The sequence below is a fragment of the Thalia democratica genome, unplaced genomic scaffold, assembly GCF_965202585.1.
Source record: "Thalia democratica unplaced genomic scaffold, ktThaDemo2.hap1.1 HAP1_SCAFFOLD_294, whole genome shotgun sequence".
NCBI classification, from domain to species: Eukaryota; Metazoa; Chordata; class Thaliacea; order Salpida; family Salpidae; genus Thalia; species Thalia democratica.
In genome coordinates this window covers 62,355-87,300 of record NW_028139393.1, presented here as the reverse complement: position 1 = coordinate 87,300, position 24,946 = coordinate 62,355, and the positions used below count along the sequence as shown (strand labels likewise).

Sequence of the window (24,946 nt, the reverse complement as noted above, 5' to 3'; positions counted from 1 at the left end):
ACAAAATATAACGCAACTCGAAATGCATAAAACAATGCTAAGTTGAAAATATGCAAATTAGACTACACAGCGGAATCGCTCGCGTCCGTGTCTATGCGAACAGTATATAAACTGTCTTGCAACAAACAGTTTTATCATCAAAATGGCTCGTACCAAGCAAACCGCTCGTAAGTCAACCGGAGGCAAGGCTCCAAGGAAACAGCTCGCCACCAAGGCCGCTCGCAAGAGCGCACCCGCTACCGGAGGTGTGAAGAAGCCTCATCGCTACAGGCCCGGCACAGTTGCTCTGAGAGAAATCAGACGCTACCAGAAGTCAACTGAGCTTCTTTTGCGCAAGTTGCCTTTTCAGCGTCTGGTACGTGAAATAGCTCAAGACTTCAAAACTGACTTGAGGTTCCAAAGCAGTGCCGTTATGGCTTTGCAAGAAGCAAGCGAAGCGTACCTCGTTGGTTTGTTCGAAGATACTAACCTTTGCGCGATCCACGCCAAGCGTGTGACAATCATGCCCAAAGACATCCAGCTCGCCAGGAGAATGCGTGGCGAAAGAGCTTGAGCGTTAGCTAAAACCGGTCCTTTTCAGGGCCACCTTAAAACTTTGACAGTGAGAAAAACTTAACCGAACGAAAAAATGTAAGTTAAGAGACTTTTTTGAGTATGCAAATTAGTTAGTAGTAACCGTACGCGTCCGTAACAGCTTGTATATAATCTCGACGCACTGACGAAATAAGTATATTCAACAACATGTCTGGACGCGGCAAAGGAGGTAAAGGCTTGGGAAAGGGAGGTGCTAAGCGCCATCGCAAAGTGCTTCGCGATAACATCCAAGGCATCACGAAGCCGGCAATCCGCCGTTTGGCTCGCCGAGGCGGAGTTAAGCGAATCTCGGGACTGATTTACGAAGAAACGAGAGGCGTCATGAAAGTTTTCTTGGAAAATGTTATTCGCGATGCAGTAACATACACAGAGCACGCCAAGCGCAAGACCGTCACAGCACTCGACGTCGTGTACGCACTCAAGCGTCAAGGAAGAACCTTGTACGGCTTCGGTGGCTAATCGCTTTTAGCAAACCCGGTCCTTTTTAGGACCACCTAATTCAATATAAAAGTTTTACAACACTTTTGACAAGATTAAGCATTAGCTATGACATATGCAAATTAGTTTTTCGTTCGACGCGGTTAGGTATGAGTTTTATAGTGAGCTGTGCAAGCTATCATCACAATCATTCGAACAACAAAATGTCAGGACGTGGTAAAGGATCAAAACTCAAATCTAAGCCGAAGAGCAGGTCTTCCCGTGCAGGACTGCAGTTTCCAGTCGGTCGCGTGCACCGCCTGTTGCGCACCGGCAACTACAGCCAAAGAGTCGGAGCTGGTGCTCCAGTTTATCTGGCTGCCGTTCTCGAGTACTTGAGCGCAGAAGTGCTCGAGCTTGCCGGTAACGCTGCTCGTGACAACAAGAAAAGCAGGATCATTCCTCGCCATTTGCAACTAGCTATTCGCAACGACGAAGAGTTGAACAAACTTCTCGGAGGCGTCACAATTGCTCAAGGTGGTGTTCTTCCAAACATCCAGGCAGTACTATTGCCTAAGAAGACCGCTTCAAAAAAGTCAGCCTAAGTTAAAAAAAAACCAGGTCCTTTTCAGGACCACCAAAATATTTACAACAAACGAGAGAATTGTGAAGTGAGAGAAACCAGCTATCGTTCGCGTACGGAACTATGCTAATTTGCATAATTTTTCAGCATATAAACTGGCGCCGAGACAGAAGTCCACACATCATCATGACAGCAACCAAAGGCGCGAAGAAGTCAGTAGCCAAGACCGCTCCGGTCGACGGCAAGAAGAAGCGAAGGAGGAGGAACAAAGAAAGCTTTGGCATCTATGTGTACAAAGTTTTGAAGCAAGTGCACCCCGACACCGGAATTTCCAGCAAGGCAATGGGAATCATGAACTCATTTGTCAACGACATCTTCGAGCGCATTGCAGCAGAGGCTTCACGTTTGGCTCATTACAACAAGAGGTCAACTGTTAGCAGCCGCGAAATTCAAACTGCTGTCAGGCTCTTGCTCCCCGGCGAGTTGTCAAAGCACGCAGTTTCAGAAGGAACTAAAGCTGTTACCAAATACACCAGCTCAAAATAAACGCTAAACAACCGGTCCTTTTCAGGACCACCATTTGAATAGAACCAGCTGTTCATGTTTACTTAAAGTACAAGAATATAAGCTTAGTACAAATAAATTCTTATTTGTGTAAATTAAAAACTCATATACTTGAATGAACACACTTTTTTTTTGTTTCAAATACTTTATAAACTTGTAACTCGTTATATTGTAGAAAAAGCATTGCATTAGTCTAAAAACAGTAGTAGTGCTTGTAATCAAATGGTTTGTAAAAGATGTTTAACTAACTTGATTTTGTTGTCCGTAAGATTTTTCATCTGAATACTTTTTGTACAAAACACTTGTTTTTATTCATTTGCTGAAGTTCTGTTGAAACATTCAATAAATAAGTGCTTACAAAAAAGTATCATCTTTTTAAACAAAAATGTATATCACTTATAACATGCAAAAACTTAGTTGTAACTTTATTTTAAGTTGTTGTTGATTATTAGTAACACAACCGAGCTTTAACTTTTTAAACGAGTTCTTCTTATCAACTTAACTGCAATTGAAGCCATGTAACACGTTTTAAAAAGTTACGAATACATAAATGAATACAAAAATGGTTGTTCAAGACAAAAAATTACAGATGTGTTTTTCAAGTAAAATAACATATTCCTTCTTTCAAAGCTAACTTCTGTTTAGCATATTCAAGAAACATTTTCAATTCAAAACATAAACACACAAAACAAACCAGCTCATTGGTTGAAACTTGGTAAAACACAAAAAAGTAACTGCTTGTACTTTTTTAAGTAATTTATTATTCTAGTTTTCAAAGTAAAAGGTACTTGTTTTAACTAGATATGAGACAACTTACTGACCTTTAACAACTCTAGTAGTTTGTTGAAAGTTATGTTTCTACATATCTAAAGTAATCAGGACCACCAGTTGATTTAAGCAGCTACTAATGTCGAGTAAACAGTGTCAAACAAGCTTAAACTAAGCGACAAAAAAATGTACAAATTTATATCTACATTGTGCGTGTTGGTAAAAAGTAACAGTTAGTGTGTTTCAATAACTTCTAAATAAACTTTCTAAAGCTGAATTTCTCTGTTTTTGTTTCTACTAGTTAGTTACACTTACTTTAGTTTTTGTAGTTCTACTTGACATTTTAAACTACTTTTGATAATGTAGAATAAGTTTTTCTGCTTCACTAGTATTTAAATGTTAGGTAAAAATGTTTTTTAATGGGAATTTTCTTGTTTAACTTATTGTTTAAACAAAACTTATTCTAGTTCATTTTACTTTGTAAACTTGTTTTTCAAACACTCAATAGATATTTGTTGTTAGTTTAATAAAAAAATCAATCTGTCACTAAATAAAAAATTATGCTTAAATAAGACATTATATTAAATGAGAAGAAACATTTACTTTGCTTTGATACTAAAAATGCTCAATGATATTTATTTAAGGTCTGATTGTCAAATAAGTATTAGTTTTACTTATCAGAATGCAAATGAAACAATAAAAAACTGTTTAAAAGTTGAACAGTAATGTAAACAACAGTGATTGTTTAAAACAAACATACAATTGAAATAATCTTTCTGCTTACAAAGCTCATACTTGTTTTGTTGAACTCATTTTTTCTGTGGCTATGACAAATAACGACATGATTCCAAGATAAAAATGGAACAGCTTGTTACCATTTTTTGTAACTCTTTTTTAAACTATGTATGAGACAACTCAAAACGACGATACTTGTTTGTTTTAAGCTATGTACTTTTTGAATCTAAAGATTAGGTGGATCACCAATTAAATACACAAGCTACTAATGACTACTAAACTCAACAACACAAATACACACACTTAATCAACTTTGTGGTGAAAAAGAATCAAAAAACAATTTCCCTCCAAACTATAAACCCATTATTTATTAAATACCTAGCTCGCTACAATTTCTCTACTGTACTTTTTTTATGCAACTGTTAAGAAAGGAACTCTAGCTAGATAACTGCTCTAATCCTTACTTTATTGCTTACTATTGTCGAATGCTTAGTGAAAAGCTTTAACTAACTTGAGTGTCTTTTTCGTGGCCTTTTTCCTTTTAACTTTCTTTTCCAAATAAAACTTATTCTTATTCATGCTTACTTTGTGGACATTTTTTAATTCAATATTTCATTTGTTTTTTAGTTTATTAAAAAAAACTGTGCCTACGTCACTGTAAAAACTATTTTTATTTTTCAATGAAAATAGTACGCTTAAACAGAAATAAAACTTTGACTTATTAACTGAAAACGTTTTAAACTGTTAATAACAAACAATGTTTAGTGTCCTTAAAAAATACTGTTCAATTACAATTAAACTACAACTGAAACATGCTTAGCAATTCAAAACTGGTGTAACACATAAATGTAAACAACATCGTTTGTTCAAAAGAAAGAGAACGCTATTAACAAGTACGCAATTTACAAAACAAAATACCTTAATAAAATGATGAACTTGTATAAATAAATCTTTTATTTTACAAAGCTTACATCTACTTACTTGATTTAAGCTTTCTAATCTTGTCAAGCATATGAAATAAACCAATTGATTAGCTGAAACATGGTACAAAGAAAAGAAGTAAAAAACTTGTTACCACTTGTTTGTTACCCTTAAGTACGCTATACATAAGAAAGCAAAATTACTGTAACTTGTTGCTTTAAGCTGTGTAGTTTTTATAAATGTAAAGAAGAAGAAAAATTGGACAAAGCAAGACAAAAACTTTTTTAGCCTTCATTTTTTTACAGCCTATTATGTGACAGTACAAGTTCCATAATAGGCAAACTACAATGTAAAACTTTGAATCAAGCAAATACTTTGTTTTATATGGTCTATAATTGAATAAGATAACAGTTACTTTGCTTCAAGTTTATATGTTATTGCTACAACAGCTATGTTCTTAACGACATCCGAGAATAAAATGTAACTTATCCTAAGCTGTGTTTTTAACTACATTAACAGTAAGTTAGAGATAACTAGTTACGAATTTCGAAAAGCAAAACATTTAGTCAATGAAATCAATGGTACAGAACATTATGATTAATCTAGGTTGAGTAAACTAGGAAATTACTATTAGCAGTAAAGCAGTTAAAACACATGTTTAACTTGGTAAACACTTCAATCGTAAACTTTAAAAAACAGTACTGTTGTTGTTTCAAAATATGTGTCAGTATCTATGTTGTTTCGACTGACTTTAAAACTTTATGAGAAGTGACAAAACAAAGTTTGAAAAAAAAACCTAGTTGCATTATTTTCCAGTTAAAAAGTTTCAAAGATAGATTGAAAGGTTATGAGTGCTGATTGTAAACAAAGCTTTATTCAAACACTAAGTTTGTCAATTTTACTTCAAAACTTTTTCATTTCGATTTTCTTACTCGATTTTATTTTGTATATAATGCTGCTTAAAAAATAAACCAACCTCTTTTTTTACGTAAAATTTTTCATCCAAAAGATATCAGCTTTTGTTTAAGTTCAAATTTAGTGCTAGTGTTCATAAGCTTTTTCGACTTATTTACTTCTTTGAATTTAATTAACTTTATTTTGTTTGAAAAATTTACAACCAAATCCATTTGTTCACTTTTATCAGCACACTTTATTCGGTTGAAATCTGCAAAGTTAAAGTTCTTAGTTTGATCAAGGTTTAAGTTTAACGAGCAAAATCGCATCAGTTATTTTTTAAACTGTATAACAGCTTGAATCAGTTGTTTGAAACACCAATTGAATGTTAAACTACTTACCTGTTAAACTAGTTTTTCATATACACTGGAAAATAAAATTTGTGTTTAAACGTAGTTTACAACTTTCAAACAAGTATCATCATAGTTACTGTACAGTACGTTTTTGAAAGGTTGTTTGGAAAACATTGTTGTAAGGTAAGTTACTAGTATGTGCAAGAACAAAGTTATCTAGTTGTCTGTTTAATAAAAGTTTTGAGTACATTGCTTATGAGTATATTGATTATGAGTAATCATAACTAGTAAAGCTAAACAAAATGAACTCTTTTATTCTTTTGAAATTACTTTTTACACATTAGTTTAAACTGTAATTAACTTGAACATACTTGATAGAACTTACGATTAACAAAACTCCATGAAATCGATATAATGAAACTTTGTTTAAGTTTGAGGTAAAAAAAAACCTTGTGCTTTGTTAAAACTTTATTACTTTAGGTGAGCGGCAAAGGAAAACTCAGTCGGGAGTGTGTTAACATGTTTTGTTTCATTTATGTTTTTCTTAATGTATTTAGAGGTGTGCTGTAAGATACAGGCTGTTATTTCTGGACTTTTCAAACTAATGCTTTAAAAAAAATTACTTTTAGAACAAGTTAGATATGGTTTCTTTCTTACTGGAACTTTTTCAACATTCGTAATAAGACAACTAAGTTTTTATAAGCATATATGTGTTAAACAAACATGCTAATGCAAAAATGCTAAGAAGTAAAAGGTACCTTGCAAAGCATAACTGCTCGACAGTCAATTCGTCACAGTCAGTAACTCTTGCAAGTATCGTTTTGGTCGCTTTATTATTCATTCATCATGTCTACCACAGCAGTAGCAGCAGTACCAGCGCCAGCCGCAGCCAGGTCCTCCAAGAGACCAAGCGCCAAGAAGGCAGAGCACCCTACTTACAGGGAAATGATTAGCTCTGCCCTTGGAGCAATGAAGGAACGAAAAGGTACATCCCGCCAGAAGATACAAAAGTTTATTGCGGACACCTACAAGCTTGACCTCACAGCTTCCAATTCTCACTTGAAGAGAGCACTTACCAGCGGCGTGACCAAAGGTGCTTTTCTCCAGACAACTGGAAAAGGCGCTTCTGGCTCGTTCAAGCTTGCTCCAATGCCAGCTGCTGGGCCCAAGAAGAGGACAAAGAAAGTAGCTAAAAAGCCAGCAGCAAAGAAGGCCGCAGCTAAAAAACCAAAAAAGAAGTGTGCTCCCAAGAAGGCTGCAAAAAAACCAGCAGCCAAAAAGCGACCTGCTAAAAAGTGCGCTCCTAAGAAGGCAGCATCTAAAAAAGCTGCAAGCAAGAAGAAGAAAGTAACCAAGAAGAAGCCGGCAGCCAAAAAAGCATCCAAGAAGAAGAGCTGCAAAAAATAAGTTGTTCTTTTACCCAAGGTCCTTTTCAGGACCACTCAAACAAAATATAACGCAACTCGAAATGCATAAAACAATGCTAAGTTGAAAATATGCAAATTAGACTACACAGCGGAATCGCTCGCGTCCGTGTCTATGCGAACAGTATATAAACTGTCTTGCAACAAACAGTTTTATCATCAAAATGGCTCGTACCAAGCAAACCGCTCGTAAGTCAACCGGAGGCAAGGCTCCAAGGAAACAGCTCGCCACCAAGGCCGCTCGCAAGAGCGCACCCGCTACCGGAGGTGTGAAGAAGCCTCATCGCTACAGGCCCGGCACAGTTGCTCTGAGAGAAATCAGACGCTACCAGAAGTCAACTGAGCTTCTTTTGCGCAAGTTGCCTTTTCAGCGTCTGGTACGTGAAATAGCTCAAGACTTCAAAACTGACTTGAGGTTCCAAAGCAGTGCCGTTATGGCTTTGCAAGAAGCAAGCGAAGCGTACCTCGTTGGTTTGTTCGAAGATACTAACCTTTGCGCGATCCACGCCAAGCGTGTGACAATCATGCCCAAAGACATCCAGCTCGCCAGGAGAATGCGTGGCGAAAGAGCTTGAGCGTTAGCTAAAACCGGTCCTTTTCAGGGCCACCTTAAAACTTTGACAGTGAGAAAAACTTAACCGAACGAAAAAATGTAAGTTAAGAGACTTTTTTGAGTATGCAAATTAGTTAGTAGTAACCGTACGCGTCCGTAACAGCTTGTATATAATCTCGACGCACTGACGAAATAAGTATATTCAACAACATGTCTGGACGCGGCAAAGGAGGTAAAGGCTTGGGAAAGGGAGGTGCTAAGCGCCATCGCAAAGTGCTTCGCGATAACATCCAAGGCATCACGAAGCCGGCAATCCGCCGTTTGGCTCGCCGAGGCGGAGTTAAGCGAATCTCGGGACTGATTTACGAAGAAACGAGAGGCGTCATGAAAGTTTTCTTGGAAAATGTTATTCGCGATGCAGTAACATACACAGAGCACGCCAAGCGCAAGACCGTCACAGCACTCGACGTCGTGTACGCACTCAAGCGTCAAGGAAGAACCTTGTACGGCTTCGGTGGCTAATCGCTTTTAGCAAACCCGGTCCTTTTTAGGACCACCTAATTCAATATAAAAGTTTTACAACACTTTTGACAAGATTAAGCATTAGCTATGACATATGCAAATTAGTTTTTCGTTCGACGCGGTTAGGTATGAGTTTTATAGTGAGCTGTGCAAGCTATCATCACAATCATTCGAACAACAAAATGTCAGGACGTGGTAAAGGATCAAAACTCAAATCTAAGCCGAAGAGCAGGTCTTCCCGTGCAGGACTGCAGTTTCCAGTCGGTCGCGTGCACCGCCTGTTGCGCACCGGCAACTACAGCCAAAGAGTCGGAGCTGGTGCTCCAGTTTATCTGGCTGCCGTTCTCGAGTACTTGAGCGCAGAAGTGCTCGAGCTTGCCGGTAACGCTGCTCGTGACAACAAGAAAAGCAGGATCATTCCTCGCCATTTGCAACTAGCTATTCGCAACGACGAAGAGTTGAACAAACTTCTCGGAGGCGTCACAATTGCTCAAGGTGGTGTTCTTCCAAACATCCAGGCAGTACTATTGCCTAAGAAGACCGCTTCAAAAAAGTCAGCCTAAGTTAAAAAAAAACCAGGTCCTTTTCAGGACCACCAAAATATTTACAACAAACGAGAGAATTGTGAAGTGAGAGAAACCAGCTATCGTTCGCGTACGGAACTATGCTAATTTGCATAATTTTTCAGCATATAAACTGGCGCCGAGACAGAAGTCCACACATCATCATGACAGCAACCAAAGGCGCGAAGAAGTCAGTAGCCAAGACCGCTCCGGTCGACGGCAAGAAGAAGCGAAGGAGGAGGAACAAAGAAAGCTTTGGCATCTATGTGTACAAAGTTTTGAAGCAAGTGCACCCCGACACCGGAATTTCCAGCAAGGCAATGGGAATCATGAACTCATTTGTCAACGACATCTTCGAGCGCATTGCAGCAGAGGCTTCACGTTTGGCTCATTACAACAAGAGGTCAACTGTTAGCAGCCGCGAAATTCAAACTGCTGTCAGGCTCTTGCTCCCCGGCGAGTTGTCAAAGCACGCAGTTTCAGAAGGAACTAAAGCTGTTACCAAATACACCAGCTCAAAATAAACGCTAAACAACCGGTCCTTTTCAGGACCACCATTTGAATAGAACCAGCTGTTCATGTTTACTTAAAGTACAAGAATATAAGCTTAGTACAAATAAATTCTTATTTGTGTAAATTAAAAACTCATATACTTGAATGAACACACTTTTTTTTTGTTTCAAATACTTTATAAACTTGTAACTCGTTATATTGTAGAAAAAGCATTGCATTAGTCTAAAAACAGTAGTAGTGCTTGTAATCAAATGGTTTGTAAAAGATGTTTAACTAACTTGATTTTGTTGTCCGTAAGATTTTTCATCTGAATACTTTTTGTACAAAACACTTGTTTTTATTCATTTGCTGAAGTTCTGTTGAAACATTCAATAAATAAGTGCTTACAAAAAAGTATCATCTTTTTAAACAAAAATGTATATCACTTATAACATGCAAAAACTTAGTTGTAACTTTATTTTAAGTTGTTGTTGATTATTAGTAACACAACCGAGCTTTAACTTTTTAAACGAGTTCTTCTTATCAACTTAACTGCAATTGAAGCCATGTAACACGTTTTAAAAAGTTACGAATACATAAATGAATACAAAAATGGTTGTTCAAGACAAAAAATTACAGATGTGTTTTTCAAGTAAAATAACATATTCCTTCTTTCAAAGCTAACTTCTGTTTAGCATATTCAAGAAACATTTTCAATTCAAAACATAAACACACAAAACAAACCAGCTCATTGGTTGAAACTTGGTAAAACACAAAAAAGTAACTGCTTGTACTTTTTTAAGTAATTTATTATTCTAGTTTTCAAAGTAAAAGGTACTTGTTTTAACTAGATATGAGACAACTTACTGACCTTTAACAACTCTAGTAGTTTGTTGAAAGTTATGTTTCTACATATCTAAAGTAATCAGGACCACCAGTTGATTTAAGCAGCTACTAATGTCGAGTAAACAGTGTCAAACAAGCTTAAACTAAGCGACAAAAAAATGTACAAATTTATATCTACATTGTGCGTGTTGGTAAAAAGTAACAGTTAGTGTGTTTCAATAACTTCTAAATAAACTTTCTAAAGCTGAATTTCTCTGTTTTTGTTTCTACTAGTTAGTTACACTTACTTTAGTTTTTGTAGTTCTACTTGACATTTTAAACTACTTTTGATAATGTAGAATAAGTTTTTCTGCTTCACTAGTATTTAAATGTTAGGTAAAAATGTTTTTTAATGGGAATTTTCTTGTTTAACTTATTGTTTAAACAAAACTTATTCTAGTTCATTTTACTTTGTAAACTTGTTTTTCAAACACTCAATAGATATTTGTTGTTAGTTTAATAAAAAAATCAATCTGTCACTAAATAAAAAATTATGCTTAAATAAGACATTATATTAAATGAGAAGAAACATTTACTTTGCTTTGATACTAAAAATGCTCAATGATATTTATTTAAGGTCTGATTGTCAAATAAGTATTAGTTTTACTTATCAGAATGCAAATGAAACAATAAAAAACTGTTTAAAAGTTGAACAGTAATGTAAACAACAGTGATTGTTTAAAACAAACATACAATTGAAATAATCTTTCTGCTTACAAAGCTCATACTTGTTTTGTTGAACTCATTTTTTCTGTGGCTATGACAAATAACGACATGATTCCAAGGTAAAAATGGAACAGCTTGTTACCATTTTTTGTAACTCTTTTTTAAACTATGTATGAGACAACTCAAAACGACGATACTTGTTTGTTTTAAGCTATGTACTTTTTGAATCTAAAGATTAGGTGGATCACCAATTAAATACACAAGCTACTAATGACTACTAAACTCAACAACACAAATACACACACTTAATCAACTTTGTGGTGAAAAAGAATCAAAAAACAATTTCCCTCCAAACTATAAACCCATTATTTATTAAATACCTAGCTCGCTACAATTTCTCTACTGTACTTTTTTTATGCAACTGTTAAGAAAGGAACTCTAGCTAGATAACTGCTCTAATCCTTACTTTATTGCTTACTATTGTCGAATGCTTAGTGAAAAGCTTTAACTAACTTGAGTGTCTTTTTCGTGGCCTTTTTCCTTTTAACTTTCTTTTCCAAATAAAACTTATTCTTATTCATGCTTACTTTGTGGACATTTTTTAATTCAATATTTCATTTGTTTTTTAGTTTATTAAAAAAAACTGTGCCTACGTCACTGTAAAAACTATTTTTATTTTTCAATGAAAATAGTACGCTTAAACAGAAATAAAACTTTGACTTATTAACTGAAAACGTTTTAAACTGTTAATAACAAACAATGTTTAGTGTCCTTAAAAAATACTGTTCAATTACAATTAAACTACAACTGAAACATGCTTAGCAATTCAAAACTGGTGTAACACATAAATGTAAACAACATCGTTTGTTCAAAAGAAAGAGAACGCTATTAACAAGTACGCAATTTACAAAACAAAATACCTTAATAAAATGATGAACTTGTATAAATAAATCTTTTATTTTACAAAGCTTACATCTACTTACTTGATTTAAGCTTTCTAATCTTGTCAAGCATATGAAATAAACCAATTGATTAGCTGAAACATGGTACAAAGAAAAGAAGTAAAAAACTTGTTACCACTTGTTTGTTACCCTTAAGTACGCTATACATAAGAAAGCAAAATTACTGTAACTTGTTGCTTTAAGCTGTGTAGTTTTTATAAATGTAAAGAAGAAGAAAAATTGGACAAAGCAAGACAAAAACTTTTTTAGCCTTCATTTTTTTACAGCCTATTATGTGACAGTACAAGTTCCATAATAGGCAAACTACAATGTAAAACTTTGAATCAAGCAAATACTTTGTTTTATATGGTCTATAATTGAATAAGATAACAGTTACTTTGCTTCAAGTTTATATGTTATTGCTACAACAGCTATGTTCTTAACGACATCCGAGAATAAAATGTAACTTATCCTAAGCTGTGTTTTTAACTACATTAACAGTAAGTTAGAGATAACTAGTTACGAATTTCGAAAAGCAAAACATTTAGTCAATGAAATCAATGGTACAGAACATTATGATTAATCTAGGTTGAGTAAACTAGGAAATTACTATTAGCAGTAAAGCAGTTAAAACACATGTTTAACTTGGTAAACACTTCAATCGTAAACTTTAAAAAACAGTACTGTTGTTGTTTCAAAATATGTGTCAGTATCTATGTTGTTTCGACTGACTTTAAAACTTTATGAGAAGTGACAAAACAAAGTTTGAAAAAAAAACCTAGTTGCATTATTTTCCAGTTAAAAAGTTTCAAAGATAGATTGAAAGGTTATGAGTGCTGATTGTAAACAAAGCTTTATTCAAACACTAAGTTTGTCAATTTTACTTCAAAACTTTTTCATTTCGATTTTCTTACTCGATTTTATTTTGTATATAATGCTGCTTAAAAAATAAACCAACCTCTTTTTTTACGTAAAATTTTTCATCCAAAAGATATCAGCTTTTGTTTAAGTTCAAATTTAGTGCTAGTGTTCATAAGCTTTTTCGACTTATTTACTTCTTTGAATTTAATTAACTTTATTTTGTTTGAAAAATTTACAACCAAATCCATTTGTTCACTTTTATCAGCACACTTTATTCGGTTGAAATCTGCAAAGTTAAAGTTCTTAGTTTGATCAAGGTTTAAGTTTAACGAGCAAAATCGCATCAGTTATTTTTTAAACTGTATAACAGCTTGAATCAGTTGTTTGAAACACCAATTGAATGTTAAACTACTTACCTGTTAAACTAGTTTTTCATATACACTGGAAAATAAAATTTGTGTTTAAACGTAGTTTACAACTTTCAAACAAGTATCATCATAGTTACTGTACAGTACGTTTTTGAAAGGTTGTTTGGAAAACATTGTTGTAAGGTAAGTTACTAGTATGTGCAAGAACAAAGTTATCTAGTTGTCTGTTTAATAAAAGTTTTGAGTACATTGCTTATGAGTATATTGATTATGAGTAATCATAACTAGTAAAGCTAAACAAAATGAACTCTTTTATTCTTTTGAAATTACTTTTTACACATTAGTTTAAACTGTAATTAACTTGAACATACTTGATAGAACTTACGATTAACAAAACTCCATGAAATCGATATAATGAAACTTTGTTTAAGTTTGAGGTAAAAAAAAACCTTGTGCTTTGTTAAAACTTTATTACTTTAGGTGAGCGGCAAAGGAAAACTCAGTCGGGAGTGTGTTAACATGTTTTGTTTCATTTATGTTTTTCTTAATGTATTTAGAGGTGTGCTGTAAGATACAGGCTGTTATTTCTGGACTTTTCAAACTAATGCTTTAAAAAAAATTACTTTTAGAACAAGTTAGATATGGTTTCTTTCTTACTGGAACTTTTTCAACATTCGTAATAAGACAACTAAGTTTTTATAAGCATATATGTGTTAAACAAACATGCTAATGCAAAAATGCTAAGAAGTAAAAGGTACCTTGCAAAGCATAACTGCTCGACAGTCAATTCGTCACAGTCAGTAACTCTTGCAAGTATCGTTTTGGTCGCTTTATTATTCATTCATCATGTCTACCACAGCAGTAGCAGCAGTACCAGCGCCAGCCGCAGCCAGGTCCTCCAAGAGACCAAGCGCCAAGAAGGCAGAGCACCCTACTTACAGGGAAATGATTAGCTCTGCCCTTGGAGCAATGAAGGAACGAAAAGGTACATCCCGCCAGAAGATACAAAAGTTTATTGCGGACACCTACAAGCTTGACCTCACAGCTTCCAATTCTCACTTGAAGAGAGCACTTACCAGCGGCGTGACCAAAGGTGCTTTTCTCCAGACAACTGGAAAAGGCGCTTCTGGCTCGTTCAAGCTTGCTCCAATGCCAGCTGCTGGGCCCAAGAAGAGGACAAAGAAAGTAGCTAAAAAGCCAGCAGCAAAGAAGGCCGCAGCTAAAAAACCAAAAAAGAAGTGTGCTCCCAAGAAGGCTGCAAAAAAACCAGCAGCCAAAAAGCGACCTGCTAAAAAGTGCGCTCCTAAGAAGGCAGCATCTAAAAAAGCTGCAAGCAAGAAGAAGAAAGTAACCAAGAAGAAGCCGGCAGCCAAAAAAGCATCCAAGAAGAAGAGCTGCAAAAAATAAGTTGTTCTTTTACCCAAGGTCCTTTTCAGGACCACTCAAACAAAATATAACGCAACTCGAAATGCATAAAACAATGCTAAGTTGAAAATATGCAAATTAGACTACACAGCGGAATCGCTCGCGTCCGTGTCTATGCGAACAGTATATAAACTGTCTTGCAACAAACAGTTTTATCATCAAAATGGCTCGTACCAAGCAAACCGCTCGTAAGTCAACCGGAGGCAAGGCTCCAAGGAAACAGCTCGCCACCAAGGCCGCTCGCAAGAGCGCACCCGCTACCGGAGGTGTGAAGAAGCCTCATCGCTACAGGCCCGGCACAGTTGCTCTGAGAGAAATCAGACGCTACCAGAAGTCAACTGAGCTTCTTTTGCGCAAGTTGCCTTTTCAGCGTCTGGTACGTGAAATAGCTCAAGACTTCAAAACTGACTTGAGGTTCCAAAGCAGTGCCGTTATGGCTTTGCAAGAAGCAAGCGAAGCGTACCTCGTTGGTTTGTTCGAAGATACTAACCTTTGCGCGATCCACGCCAAGCGTGTGACAATCATGCCCAAAGACATCCAGCTCGCCAGGAGAATGCGTGGCGAAAGAGCTTGAGCGTTAGCTAAAACCGGTCCTTTTCAGGGCCACCTTAAAACTTTGACAGTGAGAAAAACTTAACCGAACGAAAAAATGTAAGTTAAGAGACTTTTTTGAGTATGCAAATTAGTTAGTAGTAACCGTACGCGTCCGTAACAGCTTGTATATAATCTCGACGCACTGACGAAATAAGTATATTCAACAACATGTCTGGACGCGGCAAAGGAGGTAAAGGCTTGGGAAAGGGAGGTGCTAAGCGCCATCGCAAAGTGCTTCGCGATAACATCCAAGGCATCACGAAGCCGGCAATCCGCCGTTTGGCTCGCCGAGGCGGAGTTAAGCGAATCTCGGGACTGATTTACGAAGAAACGAGAGGCGTCATGAAAGTTTTCTTGGAAAATGTTATTCGCGATGCAGTAACATACACAGAGCACGCCAAGCGCAAGACCGTCACAGCACTCGACGTCGTGTACGCACTCAAGCGTCAAGGAAGAACCTTGTACGGCTTCGGTGGCTAATCGCTTTTAGCAAACCCGGTCCTTTTTAGGACCACCTAATTCAATATAAAAGTTTTACAACACTTTTGACAAGATTAAGCATTAGCTATGACATATGCAAATTAGTTTTTCGTTCGACGCGGTTAGGTATGAGTTTTATAGTGAGCTGTGCAAGCTATCATCACAATCATTCGAACAACAAAATGTCAGGACGTGGTAAAGGATCAAAACTCAAATCTAAGCCGAAGAGCAGGTCTTCCCGTGCAGGACTGCAGTTTCCAGTCGGTCGCGTGCACCGCCTGTTGCGCACCGGCAACTACAGCCAAAGAGTCGGAGCTGGTGCTCCAGTTTATCTGGCTGCCGTTCTCGAGTACTTGAGCGCAGAAGTGCTCGAGCTTGCCGGTAACGCTGCTCGTGACAACAAGAAAAGCAGGATCATTCCTCGCCATTTGCAACTAGCTATTCGCAACGACGAAGAGTTGAACAAACTTCTCGGAGGCGTCACAATTGCTCAAGGTGGTGTTCTTCCAAACATCCAGGCAGTACTATTGCCTAAGAAGACCGCTTCAAAAAAGTCAGCCTAAGTTAAAAAAAAACCAGGTCCTTTTCAGGACCACCAAAATATTTACAACAAACGAGAGAATTGTGAAGTGAGAGAAACCAGCTATCGTTCGCGTACGGAACTATGCTAATTTGCATAATTTTTCAGCATATAAACTGGCGCCGAGACAGAAGTCCACACATCATCATGACAGCAACCAAAGGCGCGAAGAAGTCAGTAGCCAAGACCGCTCCGGTCGACGGCAAGAAGAAGCGAAGGAGGAGGAACAAAGAAAGCTTTGGCATCTATGTGTACAAAGTTTTGAAGCAAGTGCACCCCGACACCGGAATTTCCAGCAAGGCAATGGGAATCATGAACTCATTTGTCAACGACATCTTCGAGCGCATTGCAGCAGAGGCTTCACGTTTGGCTCATTACAACAAGAGGTCAACTGTTAGCAGCCGCGAAATTCAAACTGCTGTCAGGCTCTTGCTCCCCGGCGAGTTGTCAAAGCACGCAGTTTCAGAAGGAACTAAAGCTGTTACCAAATACACCAGCTCAAAATAAACGCTAAACAACCGGTCCTTTTCAGGACCACCATTTGAATAGAACCAGCTGTTCATGTTTACTTAAAGTACAAGAATATAAGCTTAGTACAAATAAATTCTTATTTGTGTAAATTAAAAACTCATATACTTGAATGAACACACTTTTTTTTTGTTTCAAATACTTTATAAACTTGTAACTCGTTATATTGTAGAAAAAGCATTGCATTAGTCTAAAAACAGTAGTAGTGCTTGTAATCAAATGGTTTGTAAAAGATGTTTAACTAACTTGATTTTGTTGTCCGTAAGATTTTTCATCTGAATACTTTTTGTACAAAACACTTGTTTTTATTCATTTGCTGAAGTTCTGTTGAAACATTCAATAAATAAGTGCTTACAAAAAAGTATCATCTTTTTAAACAAAAATGTATATCACTTATAACATGCAAAAACTTAGTTGTAACTTTATTTTAAGTTGTTGTTGATTATTAGTAACACAACCGAGCTTTAACTTTTTAAACGAGTTCTTCTTATCAACTTAACTGCAATTGAAGCCATGTAACACGTTTTAAAAAGTTACGAATACATAAATGAATACAAAAATGGTTGTTCAAGACAAAAAATTACAGATGTGTTTTTCAAGTAAAATAACATATTCCTTCTTTCAAAGCTAACTTCTGTTTAGCATATTCAAGAAACATTTTCAATTCAAAACATAAACACACAAAACAAACCAGCTCATTGGTTGAAACTTGGTAAAACACAAAAAAGTAACTGCTTGTACTTTTTTAAGTAATTTATTATTCTAGTTTTCAAAGTAAAAGGTACTTGTTTTAACTAGATATGAGACAACTTACTGACCTTTAACAACTCTAGTAGTTTGTTGAAAGTTATGTTTCTACATATCTAAAGTAATCAGGACCACCAGTTGATTTAAGCAGCTACTAATGTCGAGTAAACAGTGTCAAACAAGCTTAAACTAAGCGACAAAAAAATGTACAAATTTATATCTACATTGTGCGTGTTGGTAAAAAGTAACAGTTAGTGTGTTTCAATAACTTCTAAATAAACTTTCTAAAGCTGAATTTCTCTGTTTTTGTTTCTACTAGTTAGTTACACTTACTTTAGTTTTTGTAGTTCTACTTGACATTTTAAACTACTTTTGATAATGTAGAATAAGTTTTTCTGCTTCACTAGTATTTAAATGTTAGGTAAAAATGTTTTTTAATGGGAATTTTCTTGTTTAACTTATTGTTTAAACAAAACTTATTCTAGTTCATTTTACTTTGTAAACTTGTTTTTCAAACACTCAATAGATATTTGTTGTTAGTTTAATAAAAAAATCAATCTGTCACTAAATAAAAAATTATGCTTAAATAAGACATTATATTAAATGAGAAGAAACATTTACTTTGCTTTGATACTAAAAATGCTCAATGATATTTATTTAAGGTCTGATTGTCAAATAAGTATTAGTTTTACTTATCAGAATGCAAATGAAACAATAAAAAACTGTTTAAAAGTTGAACAGTAATGTAAACAACAGTGATTGTTTAAAACAAACATACAATTGAAATAATCTTTCTGCTTACAAAGCTCATACTTGTTTTGTTGAACTCATTTTTTCTGTGGCTATGACAAATAACGACATGATTCCAAGGTAAAAATGGAACAGCTTGTTACCATTTTTTGTAACTCTTTTTTAAACTATGTATGAGACAACTCAAAACGACGATACTTGTTTGTTTTAAGCTATGTACTTTTTGAATCTAAAGATTAGGTGGATCACCAATTAAATACACAAGCTACTAATGACTACTAAACTCAACAACACAAATACACACACTTAATCAACTTTGTGGTGAAAAAGAATCAAAAAACAATTTCCCTCCAAACTATAAACCCATTATTTATTAAATACCTAGCTCGCTACAATTTCTCTACTGTACTTTTTTTATGCAACTGTTAAGAAAGGAACTCTAGCTAGATAACTGCTCTAATCCTTACTTTATTGCTTACTATTGTCGAATGCTTAGTGAAAAGCTTTAACTAACTTGAGTGTCTTTTTCGTGGCCTTTTTCCTTTTAACTTTCTTTTCCAAATAAAACTTATTCTTATTCATGCTTACTTTGTGGACATTTTTTAATTCAATATTTCATTTGTTTTTTAGTTTATTAAAAAAAACTGTGCCTACGTCACTGTAAAAACTATTTTTATTTTTCAATGAAAATAGTACGCTTAAACAGAAATAAAACTTTGACTTATTAACTGAAAACGTTTTAAACTGTTAATAACAAACAATGTTTAGTGTCCTTAAAAAATACTGTTCAATTACAATTAAACTACAACTGAAACATGCTTAACAATTCAAAACTGGTGTAACACATAAATGTAAACAACATCGTTTGTTCAAAAGAAAGAGAACGCTATTAACAAGTACGCAATTTACAAAACAAAATACCTTAATAAAATGATGAACTTGTATAAATAAATCTTTTATTTTACAAAGCTTACATCTACTTACTTGATTTAAGCTTTCTAATCTTGTCAAGCATATGAAATAAACCAATTGATTAGCTGAAACATGGTACAAAGAAAAGAAGTAAAAAACTTGTTACCACTTGTTTGTTACCCTTAAGTACGCTATACATAAGAAAGCAAAATTACTGTAACTTGTTGCTTTAAGCTGTGTAGTTTTTATAAATGTAAAGAAGAAGAAAAATTGGACAAAGCAAGACAAAAACTTTTTTAGCCTTCATTTTTTTACAGCCTATTATGTGACAGTACAAGTTCCATAATAGGCAAACTACAATGTAAAACTTTGAATCAAGCAAATACTTTGTTTTATATGGTCTATAATTGAATAAGATAACAGTTACTTTGCTTCAAGTTTATATGTTATTGCTACAACAGCTATGTTCTTAACGACATCCGAGAATAAAATGTAACTTATCCTAAGCTGTGTTTTTAACTACATTAACAGTAAGTTAGAGATAACTAGTTACGAATTTCGAAAAGCAAAACATTTAGTCAATGAAATCAATGGTACAGAACATTATGATTAATCTAGGTTGAGTAAACTAGGAAATTACTATTAGCAGTAAAGCAGTTAAAACACATGTTTAACTTGGTAAACACTTCAATCGTAAACTTTAAAAAACAGTACTGTTGTTGTTTCAAAATATGTGTCAGTATCTATGTTGTTTCGACTGACTTTAAAACTTTATGAGAAGTGACAAAACAAAGTTTGAAAAAAAAACCTAGTTGCATTATTTTCCAGTTAAAAAGTTTCAAAGATAGATTGAAAGGTTATGAGTGCTGATTGTAAACAAAGCTTTATTCAAACACTAAGTTTGTCAATTTTACTTCAAAACTTTTTCATTTCGATTTTCTTACTCGATTTTATTTTGTATATAATGCTGCTTAAAAAATAAACCAACCTCTTTTTTTACGTAAAATTTTTCATCCAAAAGATATCAGCTTTTGTTTAAGTTCAAATTTAGTGCTAGTGTTCATAAGCTTTTTCGACTTATTTACTTCTTTGAATTTAATTAACTTTATTTTGTTTGAAAAATTTACAACCAAATCCATTTGTTCACTTTTATCAGCACACTTTATTCGGTTGAAATCTGCAAAGTTAAAGTTCTTAGTTTGATCAAGGTTTAAGTTTAACGAGCAAAATCGCATCAGTTATTTTTTAAACTGTATAACAGCTTGAATCAGTTGTTTGAAACACCAATTGAATGTTAAACTACTTACCTGTTAAACTAGTTTTTCATATACACTGGAAAATAAAATTTGTGTTTAAACGTAGTTTACAACTTTCAAACAAGTATCATCATAGTTACTGTACAGTACGTTTTTGAAAGGTTGTTTGGAAAACATTGTTGTAAGGTAAGTTACTAGTATGTGCAAGAACAAAGTTATCTAGTTGTCTGTTTAATAAAAGTTTTGAGTACATTGCTTATGAGTATATTGATTATGAGTAATCATAACTAGTAAAGCTAAACAAAATGAACTCTTTTATTCTTTTGAAATTACTTTTTACACATTAGTTTAAACTGTAATTAACTTGAACATACTTGATAGAACTTACGATTAACAAAACTCCATGAAATCGATATAATGAAACTTTGTTTAAGTTTGAGGTAAAAAAAAACCTTGTGCTTTGTTAAAACTTTATTACTTTAGGTGAGCGGCAAAGGAAAACTCAGTCGGGAGTGTGTTAACATGTTTTGTTTCATTTATGTTTTTCTTAATGTATTTAGAGGTGTGCTGTAAGATACAGGCTGTTATTTCTGGACTTTTCAAACTAATGCTTTAAAAAAAATTACTTTTAGAACAAGTTAGATATGGTTTCTTTCTTACTGGAACTTTTTCAACATTCGTAATAAGACAACTAAGTTTTTATAAGCATATATGTGTTAAACAAACATGCTAATGCAAAAATGCTAAGAAGTAAAAGGTACCTTGCAAAGCATAACTGCTCGACAGTCAATTCGTCACAGTCAGTAACTCTTGCAAGTATCGTTTTGGTCGCTTTATTATTCATTCATCATGTCTACCACAGCAGTAGCAGCAGTACCAGCGCCAGCCGCAGCCAGGTCCTCCAAGAGACCAAGCGCCAAGAAGGCAGAGCACCCTACTTACAGGGAAATGATTAGCTCTGCCCTTGGAGCAATGAAGGAACGAAAAGGTACATCCCGCCAGAAGATACAAAAGTTTATTGCGGACACCTACAAGCTTGACCTCACAGCTTCCAATTCTCACTTGAAGAGAGCACTTACCAGCGGCGTGACCAAAGGTGCTTTTCTCCAGACAACTGGAAAAGGCGCTTCTGGCTCGTTCAAGCTTGCTCCAATGCCAGCTGCTGGGCCCAAGAAGAGGACAAAGAAAGTAGCTAAAAAGCCAGCAGCAAAGAAGGCCGCAGCTAAAAAACCAAAAAAGAAGTGTGCTCCCAAGAAGGCTGCAAAAAAACCAGCAGCCAAAAAGCGACCTGCTAAAAAGTGCGCTCCTAAGAAGGCAGCATCTAAAAAAGCTGCAAGCAAGAAGAAGAAAGTAACCAAGAAGAAGCCGGCAGCCAAAAAAGCATCCAAGAAGAAGAGCTGCAAAAAATAAGTTGTTCTTTTACCCAAGGTCCTTTTCAGGACCACTCAAACAAAATATAACGCAACTCGAAATGCATAAAACAATGCTAAGTTGAAAATATGCAAATTAGACTACACAGCGGAATCGCTCGCGTCCGTGTCTATGCGAACAGTATATAAACTGTCTTGCAACAAACAGTTTTATCATCAAAATGGCTCGTACCAAGCAAACCGCTCGTAAGTCAACCGGAGGCAAGGCTCCAAGGAAACAGCTCGCCACCAAGGCCGCTCGCAAGAGCGCACCCGCTACCGGAGGTGTGAAGAAGCCTCATCGCTACAGGCCCGGCACAGTTGCTCTGAGAGAAATCAGACGCTACCAGAAGTCAACTGAGCTTCTTTTGCGCAAGTTGCCTTTTCAGCGTCTGGTACGTGAAATAGCTCAAGACTTCAAAACTGACTTGAGGTTCCAAAGCAGTGCCGTTATGGCTTTGCAAGAAGCAAGCGAAGCGTACCTCGTTGGTTTGTTCGAAGATACTAACCTTTGCGCGATCCACGCCAAGCGTGTGACAATCATGCCCAAAGACATCCAGCTCGCCAGGAGAATGCGTGGCGAAAGAGCTTGAGCGTTAGCTAAAACCGGTCCTTTTCAGGGCCACCTTAAAACTTTGACAGTGAGAAAAACTTAACCGAACGAAAAAATGTAAGTTAAGAGACTTTTTTGAGTATGCAAATTAGTTAGTAGTAACCGTACGCGTCCGTAACAGCTTGTATATAATCTCGACGCACTGACGAAATAAGTATATTCAACAACATGTCTGGACGCGGCAAAGGAGGTAAAGGCTTGGGAAAGGGAGGTGCTAAGCGCCATCGCAAAGTGCTTCGCGATAACATCCAAGGCATCACGAAGCCGGCAATCCGCCGTTTGGCTCGCCGAGGCGGAGTTAAGCGAATCTCGGGACTGATTTACGAAGAAACGAGAGGCGTCATGAAAGTTTTCTTGGAAAATGTTATTCGCGATGCAGTAACATACACAGAGCACGCCAAGCGCAAGACCGTCACAGCACTCGACGTCGTGTACGCACTCAAGCGTCAAGGAAGAACCTTGTACGGCTTCGGTGGCTAATCGCTTTTAGCAAACCCGGTCCTTTTTAGGACCACCTAATTCAATATAAAAGTTTTACAACACTTTTGACAAGATTAAGCATTAGCTATGACATATGCAAATTAGTTTTTCGTTCGACGCGGTTAGGTATGAGTTTTATAGTGAGCTGTGCAAGCTATCATCACAATCATTCGAACAACAAAATGTCAGGACGTGGTAAAGGATCAAAACTCAAATCTAAGCCGAAGAGCAGGTCTTCCCGTGCAGGACTGCAGTTTCCAGTCGGTCGCGTGCACCGCCTGTTGCGCACCGGCAACTACAGCCAAAGAGTCGGAGCTGGTGCTCCAGTTTATCTGGCTGCCGTTCTCGAGTACTTGAGCGCAGAAGTGCTCGAGCTTGCCGGTAACGCTGCTCGTGACAACAAGAAAAGCAGGATCATTCCTCGCCATTTGCAACTAGCTATTCGCAACGACGAAGAGTTGAACAAACTTCTCGGAGGCGTCACAATTGCTCAAGGTGGTGTTCTTCCAAACATCCAGGCAGTACTATTGCCTAAGAAGACCGCTTCAAAAAAGTCAGCCTAAGTTAAAAAAAAACCAGGTCCTTTTCAGGACCACCAAAATATTTACAACAAACGAGAGAATTGTGAAGTGAGAGAAACCAGCTATCGTTCGCGTACGGAACTATGCTAATTTGCATAATTTTTCAGCATATAAACTGGCGCCGAGACAGAAGTCCACACATCATCATGACAGCAACCAAAGGCGCGAAGAAGTCAGTAGCCAAGACCGCTCCGGTCGACGGCAAGAAGAAGCGAAGGAGGAGGAACAAAGAAAGCTTTGGCATCTATGTGTACAAAGTTTTGAAGCAAGTGCACCCCGACACCGGAATTTCCAGCAAGGCAATGGGAATCATGAACTCATTTGTCAACGACATCTTCGAGCGCATTGCAGCAGAGGCTTCACGTTTGGCTCATTACAACAAGAGGTCAACTGTTAGCAGCCGCGAAATTCAAACTGCTGTCAGGCTCTTGCTCCCCGGCGAGTTGTCAAAGCACGCAGTTTCAGAAGGAACTAAAGCTGTTACCAAATACACCAGCTCAAAATAAACGCTAAACAACCGGTCCTTTTCAGGACCACCATTTGAATAGAACCAGCTGTTCATGTTTACTTAAAGTACAAGAATATAAGCTTAGTACAAATAAATTCTTATTTGTGTAAATTAAAAACTCATATACTTGAATGAACACACTTTTTTTTTGTTTCAAATACTTTATAAACTTGTAGCTCGTTATATTGTAGAAAAAGCATTGCATTAGTCTAAAAACAGTAGTAGTGCTTGTAATCAAATGGTTTGTAAAAGATGTTTAACTAACTTGATTTTGTTGTCCGTAAGATTTTTCATCTGAATACTTTTTGTACAAAACACTTGTTTTTATTCATTTGCTGAAGTTCTGTTGAAACATTCAATAAATAAGTGCTTACAAAAAAGTATCATCTTTTTAAACAAAAATGTATATCACTTATAACATGCAAAAACTTAGTTGTAACTTTATTTTAAGTTGTTGTTGATTATTAGTAACACAACCGAGCTTTAACTTTTTAAACGAGTTCTTCTTATCAACTTAACTGCAATTGAAGCCATGTAACACGTTTTAAAAAGTTACGAATACATAAATGAATACAAAAATGGTTGTTCAAGACAAAAAATTACAGATGTGTTTTTCACGTAAAATAACATATTCCTTCTTTCAAAGCTAACTTCTGTTTAGCATATTCAAGAAACATTTTCAATTCAAAACATAAACACACAAAACAAACCAGCTCATTGGTTGAAACTTGGTAAAACACAAAAAAGTAACTGCTTGTACTTTTTTAAGTAATTTATTATTCTAGTTTTCAAAGTAAAAGGTACTTGTTTTAACTAGATATGAGACAACTTACTGACCTTTAACAACTCTAGTAGTTTGTTGAAAGTTATGTTTCTACATATCTAAAGTAATCAGGACCACCAGTTGATTTAAGCAGCTACTAATGTCGAGTAAACAGTGTCAAACAAGCTTAAACTAAGCGACAAAAAAATGTACAAA

At 35.8% G+C, this 24,946-nt stretch overlaps 19 protein-coding genes across 19 annotated transcripts; all 19 read left to right on the top strand.

Moving 5' to 3' along the window:
• The first annotated feature begins 142 nt into the window (after window positions 1-142).
• On the top strand, window positions 143-553 carry LOC145846124 (histone H3). Its single transcript, XM_082953039.1, has one exon. The coding sequence runs from the start codon at window positions 143-145 to the stop codon at window positions 551-553; it is 411 nt and encodes a 136-aa protein (XP_082809165.1).
• A 188-nt stretch (window positions 554-741) lies between these two features.
• On the top strand, window positions 742-1,053 carry LOC145846118 (histone H4-like). Its single transcript, XM_082953033.1, has one exon. It carries the CDS (start codon window positions 742-744, stop codon window positions 1,051-1,053), a length of 312 nt encoding a protein of 103 aa, XP_082809159.1.
• A 182-nt stretch (window positions 1,054-1,235) lies between these two features.
• On the top strand, window positions 1,236-1,616 carry LOC145846163 (histone H2A). The gene has a single exon (XM_082953081.1). The coding sequence runs from the start codon at window positions 1,236-1,238 to the stop codon at window positions 1,614-1,616; it is 381 nt and encodes a 126-aa protein (XP_082809207.1).
• A 164-nt stretch (window positions 1,617-1,780) lies between these two features.
• LOC145846162 (histone H2B 1/2-like) lies at window positions 1,781-2,140 on the top strand. Its single transcript, XM_082953080.1, has one exon. It carries the CDS (start codon window positions 1,781-1,783, stop codon window positions 2,138-2,140), a length of 360 nt encoding a protein of 119 aa, XP_082809206.1.
• Window positions 2,141-6,675: 4,535 nt separating this feature from the next.
• LOC145846161 (histone H1-III-like) lies at window positions 6,676-7,236 on the top strand. Its single transcript, XM_082953078.1, has one exon. It carries the CDS (start codon window positions 6,676-6,678, stop codon window positions 7,234-7,236), a length of 561 nt encoding a protein of 186 aa, XP_082809204.1.
• Window positions 7,237-7,417: 181 nt separating this feature from the next.
• On the top strand, window positions 7,418-7,828 carry LOC145846126 (histone H3). The gene has a single exon (XM_082953041.1). The coding sequence runs from the start codon at window positions 7,418-7,420 to the stop codon at window positions 7,826-7,828; it is 411 nt and encodes a 136-aa protein (XP_082809167.1).
• Window positions 7,829-8,016: 188 nt separating this feature from the next.
• LOC145846119 (histone H4-like) lies at window positions 8,017-8,328 on the top strand. The gene has a single exon (XM_082953035.1). It carries the CDS (start codon window positions 8,017-8,019, stop codon window positions 8,326-8,328), a length of 312 nt encoding a protein of 103 aa, XP_082809161.1.
• A 182-nt stretch (window positions 8,329-8,510) lies between these two features.
• LOC145846160 (histone H2A) lies at window positions 8,511-8,891 on the top strand. The gene has a single exon (XM_082953077.1). The coding sequence runs from the start codon at window positions 8,511-8,513 to the stop codon at window positions 8,889-8,891; it is 381 nt and encodes a 126-aa protein (XP_082809203.1).
• Window positions 8,892-9,055: 164 nt separating this feature from the next.
• Window positions 9,056-9,415, top strand: LOC145846159 (histone H2B 1/2-like). The gene has a single exon (XM_082953076.1). It carries the CDS (start codon window positions 9,056-9,058, stop codon window positions 9,413-9,415), a length of 360 nt encoding a protein of 119 aa, XP_082809202.1.
• Window positions 9,416-13,950: 4,535 nt separating this feature from the next.
• Window positions 13,951-14,511, top strand: LOC145846158 (histone H1-III-like). Its single transcript, XM_082953075.1, has one exon. The coding sequence runs from the start codon at window positions 13,951-13,953 to the stop codon at window positions 14,509-14,511; it is 561 nt and encodes a 186-aa protein (XP_082809201.1).
• Window positions 14,512-14,692: 181 nt separating this feature from the next.
• LOC145846125 (histone H3) lies at window positions 14,693-15,103 on the top strand. The gene has a single exon (XM_082953040.1). It carries the CDS (start codon window positions 14,693-14,695, stop codon window positions 15,101-15,103), a length of 411 nt encoding a protein of 136 aa, XP_082809166.1.
• Window positions 15,104-15,291: 188 nt separating this feature from the next.
• Window positions 15,292-15,603, top strand: LOC145846107 (histone H4-like). The gene has a single exon (XM_082953022.1). It carries the CDS (start codon window positions 15,292-15,294, stop codon window positions 15,601-15,603), a length of 312 nt encoding a protein of 103 aa, XP_082809148.1.
• A 182-nt stretch (window positions 15,604-15,785) lies between these two features.
• LOC145846157 (histone H2A) lies at window positions 15,786-16,166 on the top strand. Its single transcript, XM_082953074.1, has one exon. It carries the CDS (start codon window positions 15,786-15,788, stop codon window positions 16,164-16,166), a length of 381 nt encoding a protein of 126 aa, XP_082809200.1.
• A 164-nt stretch (window positions 16,167-16,330) lies between these two features.
• LOC145846156 (histone H2B 1/2-like) lies at window positions 16,331-16,690 on the top strand. Its single transcript, XM_082953073.1, has one exon. It carries the CDS (start codon window positions 16,331-16,333, stop codon window positions 16,688-16,690), a length of 360 nt encoding a protein of 119 aa, XP_082809199.1.
• Window positions 16,691-21,225: 4,535 nt separating this feature from the next.
• On the top strand, window positions 21,226-21,786 carry LOC145846155 (histone H1-III-like). Its single transcript, XM_082953072.1, has one exon. It carries the CDS (start codon window positions 21,226-21,228, stop codon window positions 21,784-21,786), a length of 561 nt encoding a protein of 186 aa, XP_082809198.1.
• A 181-nt stretch (window positions 21,787-21,967) lies between these two features.
• LOC145846127 (histone H3) lies at window positions 21,968-22,378 on the top strand. The gene has a single exon (XM_082953043.1). It carries the CDS (start codon window positions 21,968-21,970, stop codon window positions 22,376-22,378), a length of 411 nt encoding a protein of 136 aa, XP_082809169.1.
• A 188-nt stretch (window positions 22,379-22,566) lies between these two features.
• Window positions 22,567-22,878, top strand: LOC145846106 (histone H4-like). Its single transcript, XM_082953021.1, has one exon. The coding sequence runs from the start codon at window positions 22,567-22,569 to the stop codon at window positions 22,876-22,878; it is 312 nt and encodes a 103-aa protein (XP_082809147.1).
• Window positions 22,879-23,060: 182 nt separating this feature from the next.
• On the top strand, window positions 23,061-23,441 carry LOC145846154 (histone H2A). Its single transcript, XM_082953070.1, has one exon. The coding sequence runs from the start codon at window positions 23,061-23,063 to the stop codon at window positions 23,439-23,441; it is 381 nt and encodes a 126-aa protein (XP_082809196.1).
• Window positions 23,442-23,605: 164 nt separating this feature from the next.
• LOC145846153 (histone H2B 1/2-like) lies at window positions 23,606-23,965 on the top strand. The gene has a single exon (XM_082953069.1). It carries the CDS (start codon window positions 23,606-23,608, stop codon window positions 23,963-23,965), a length of 360 nt encoding a protein of 119 aa, XP_082809195.1.
• The last annotated feature ends 981 nt before the right edge of the window (window positions 23,966-24,946 follow it).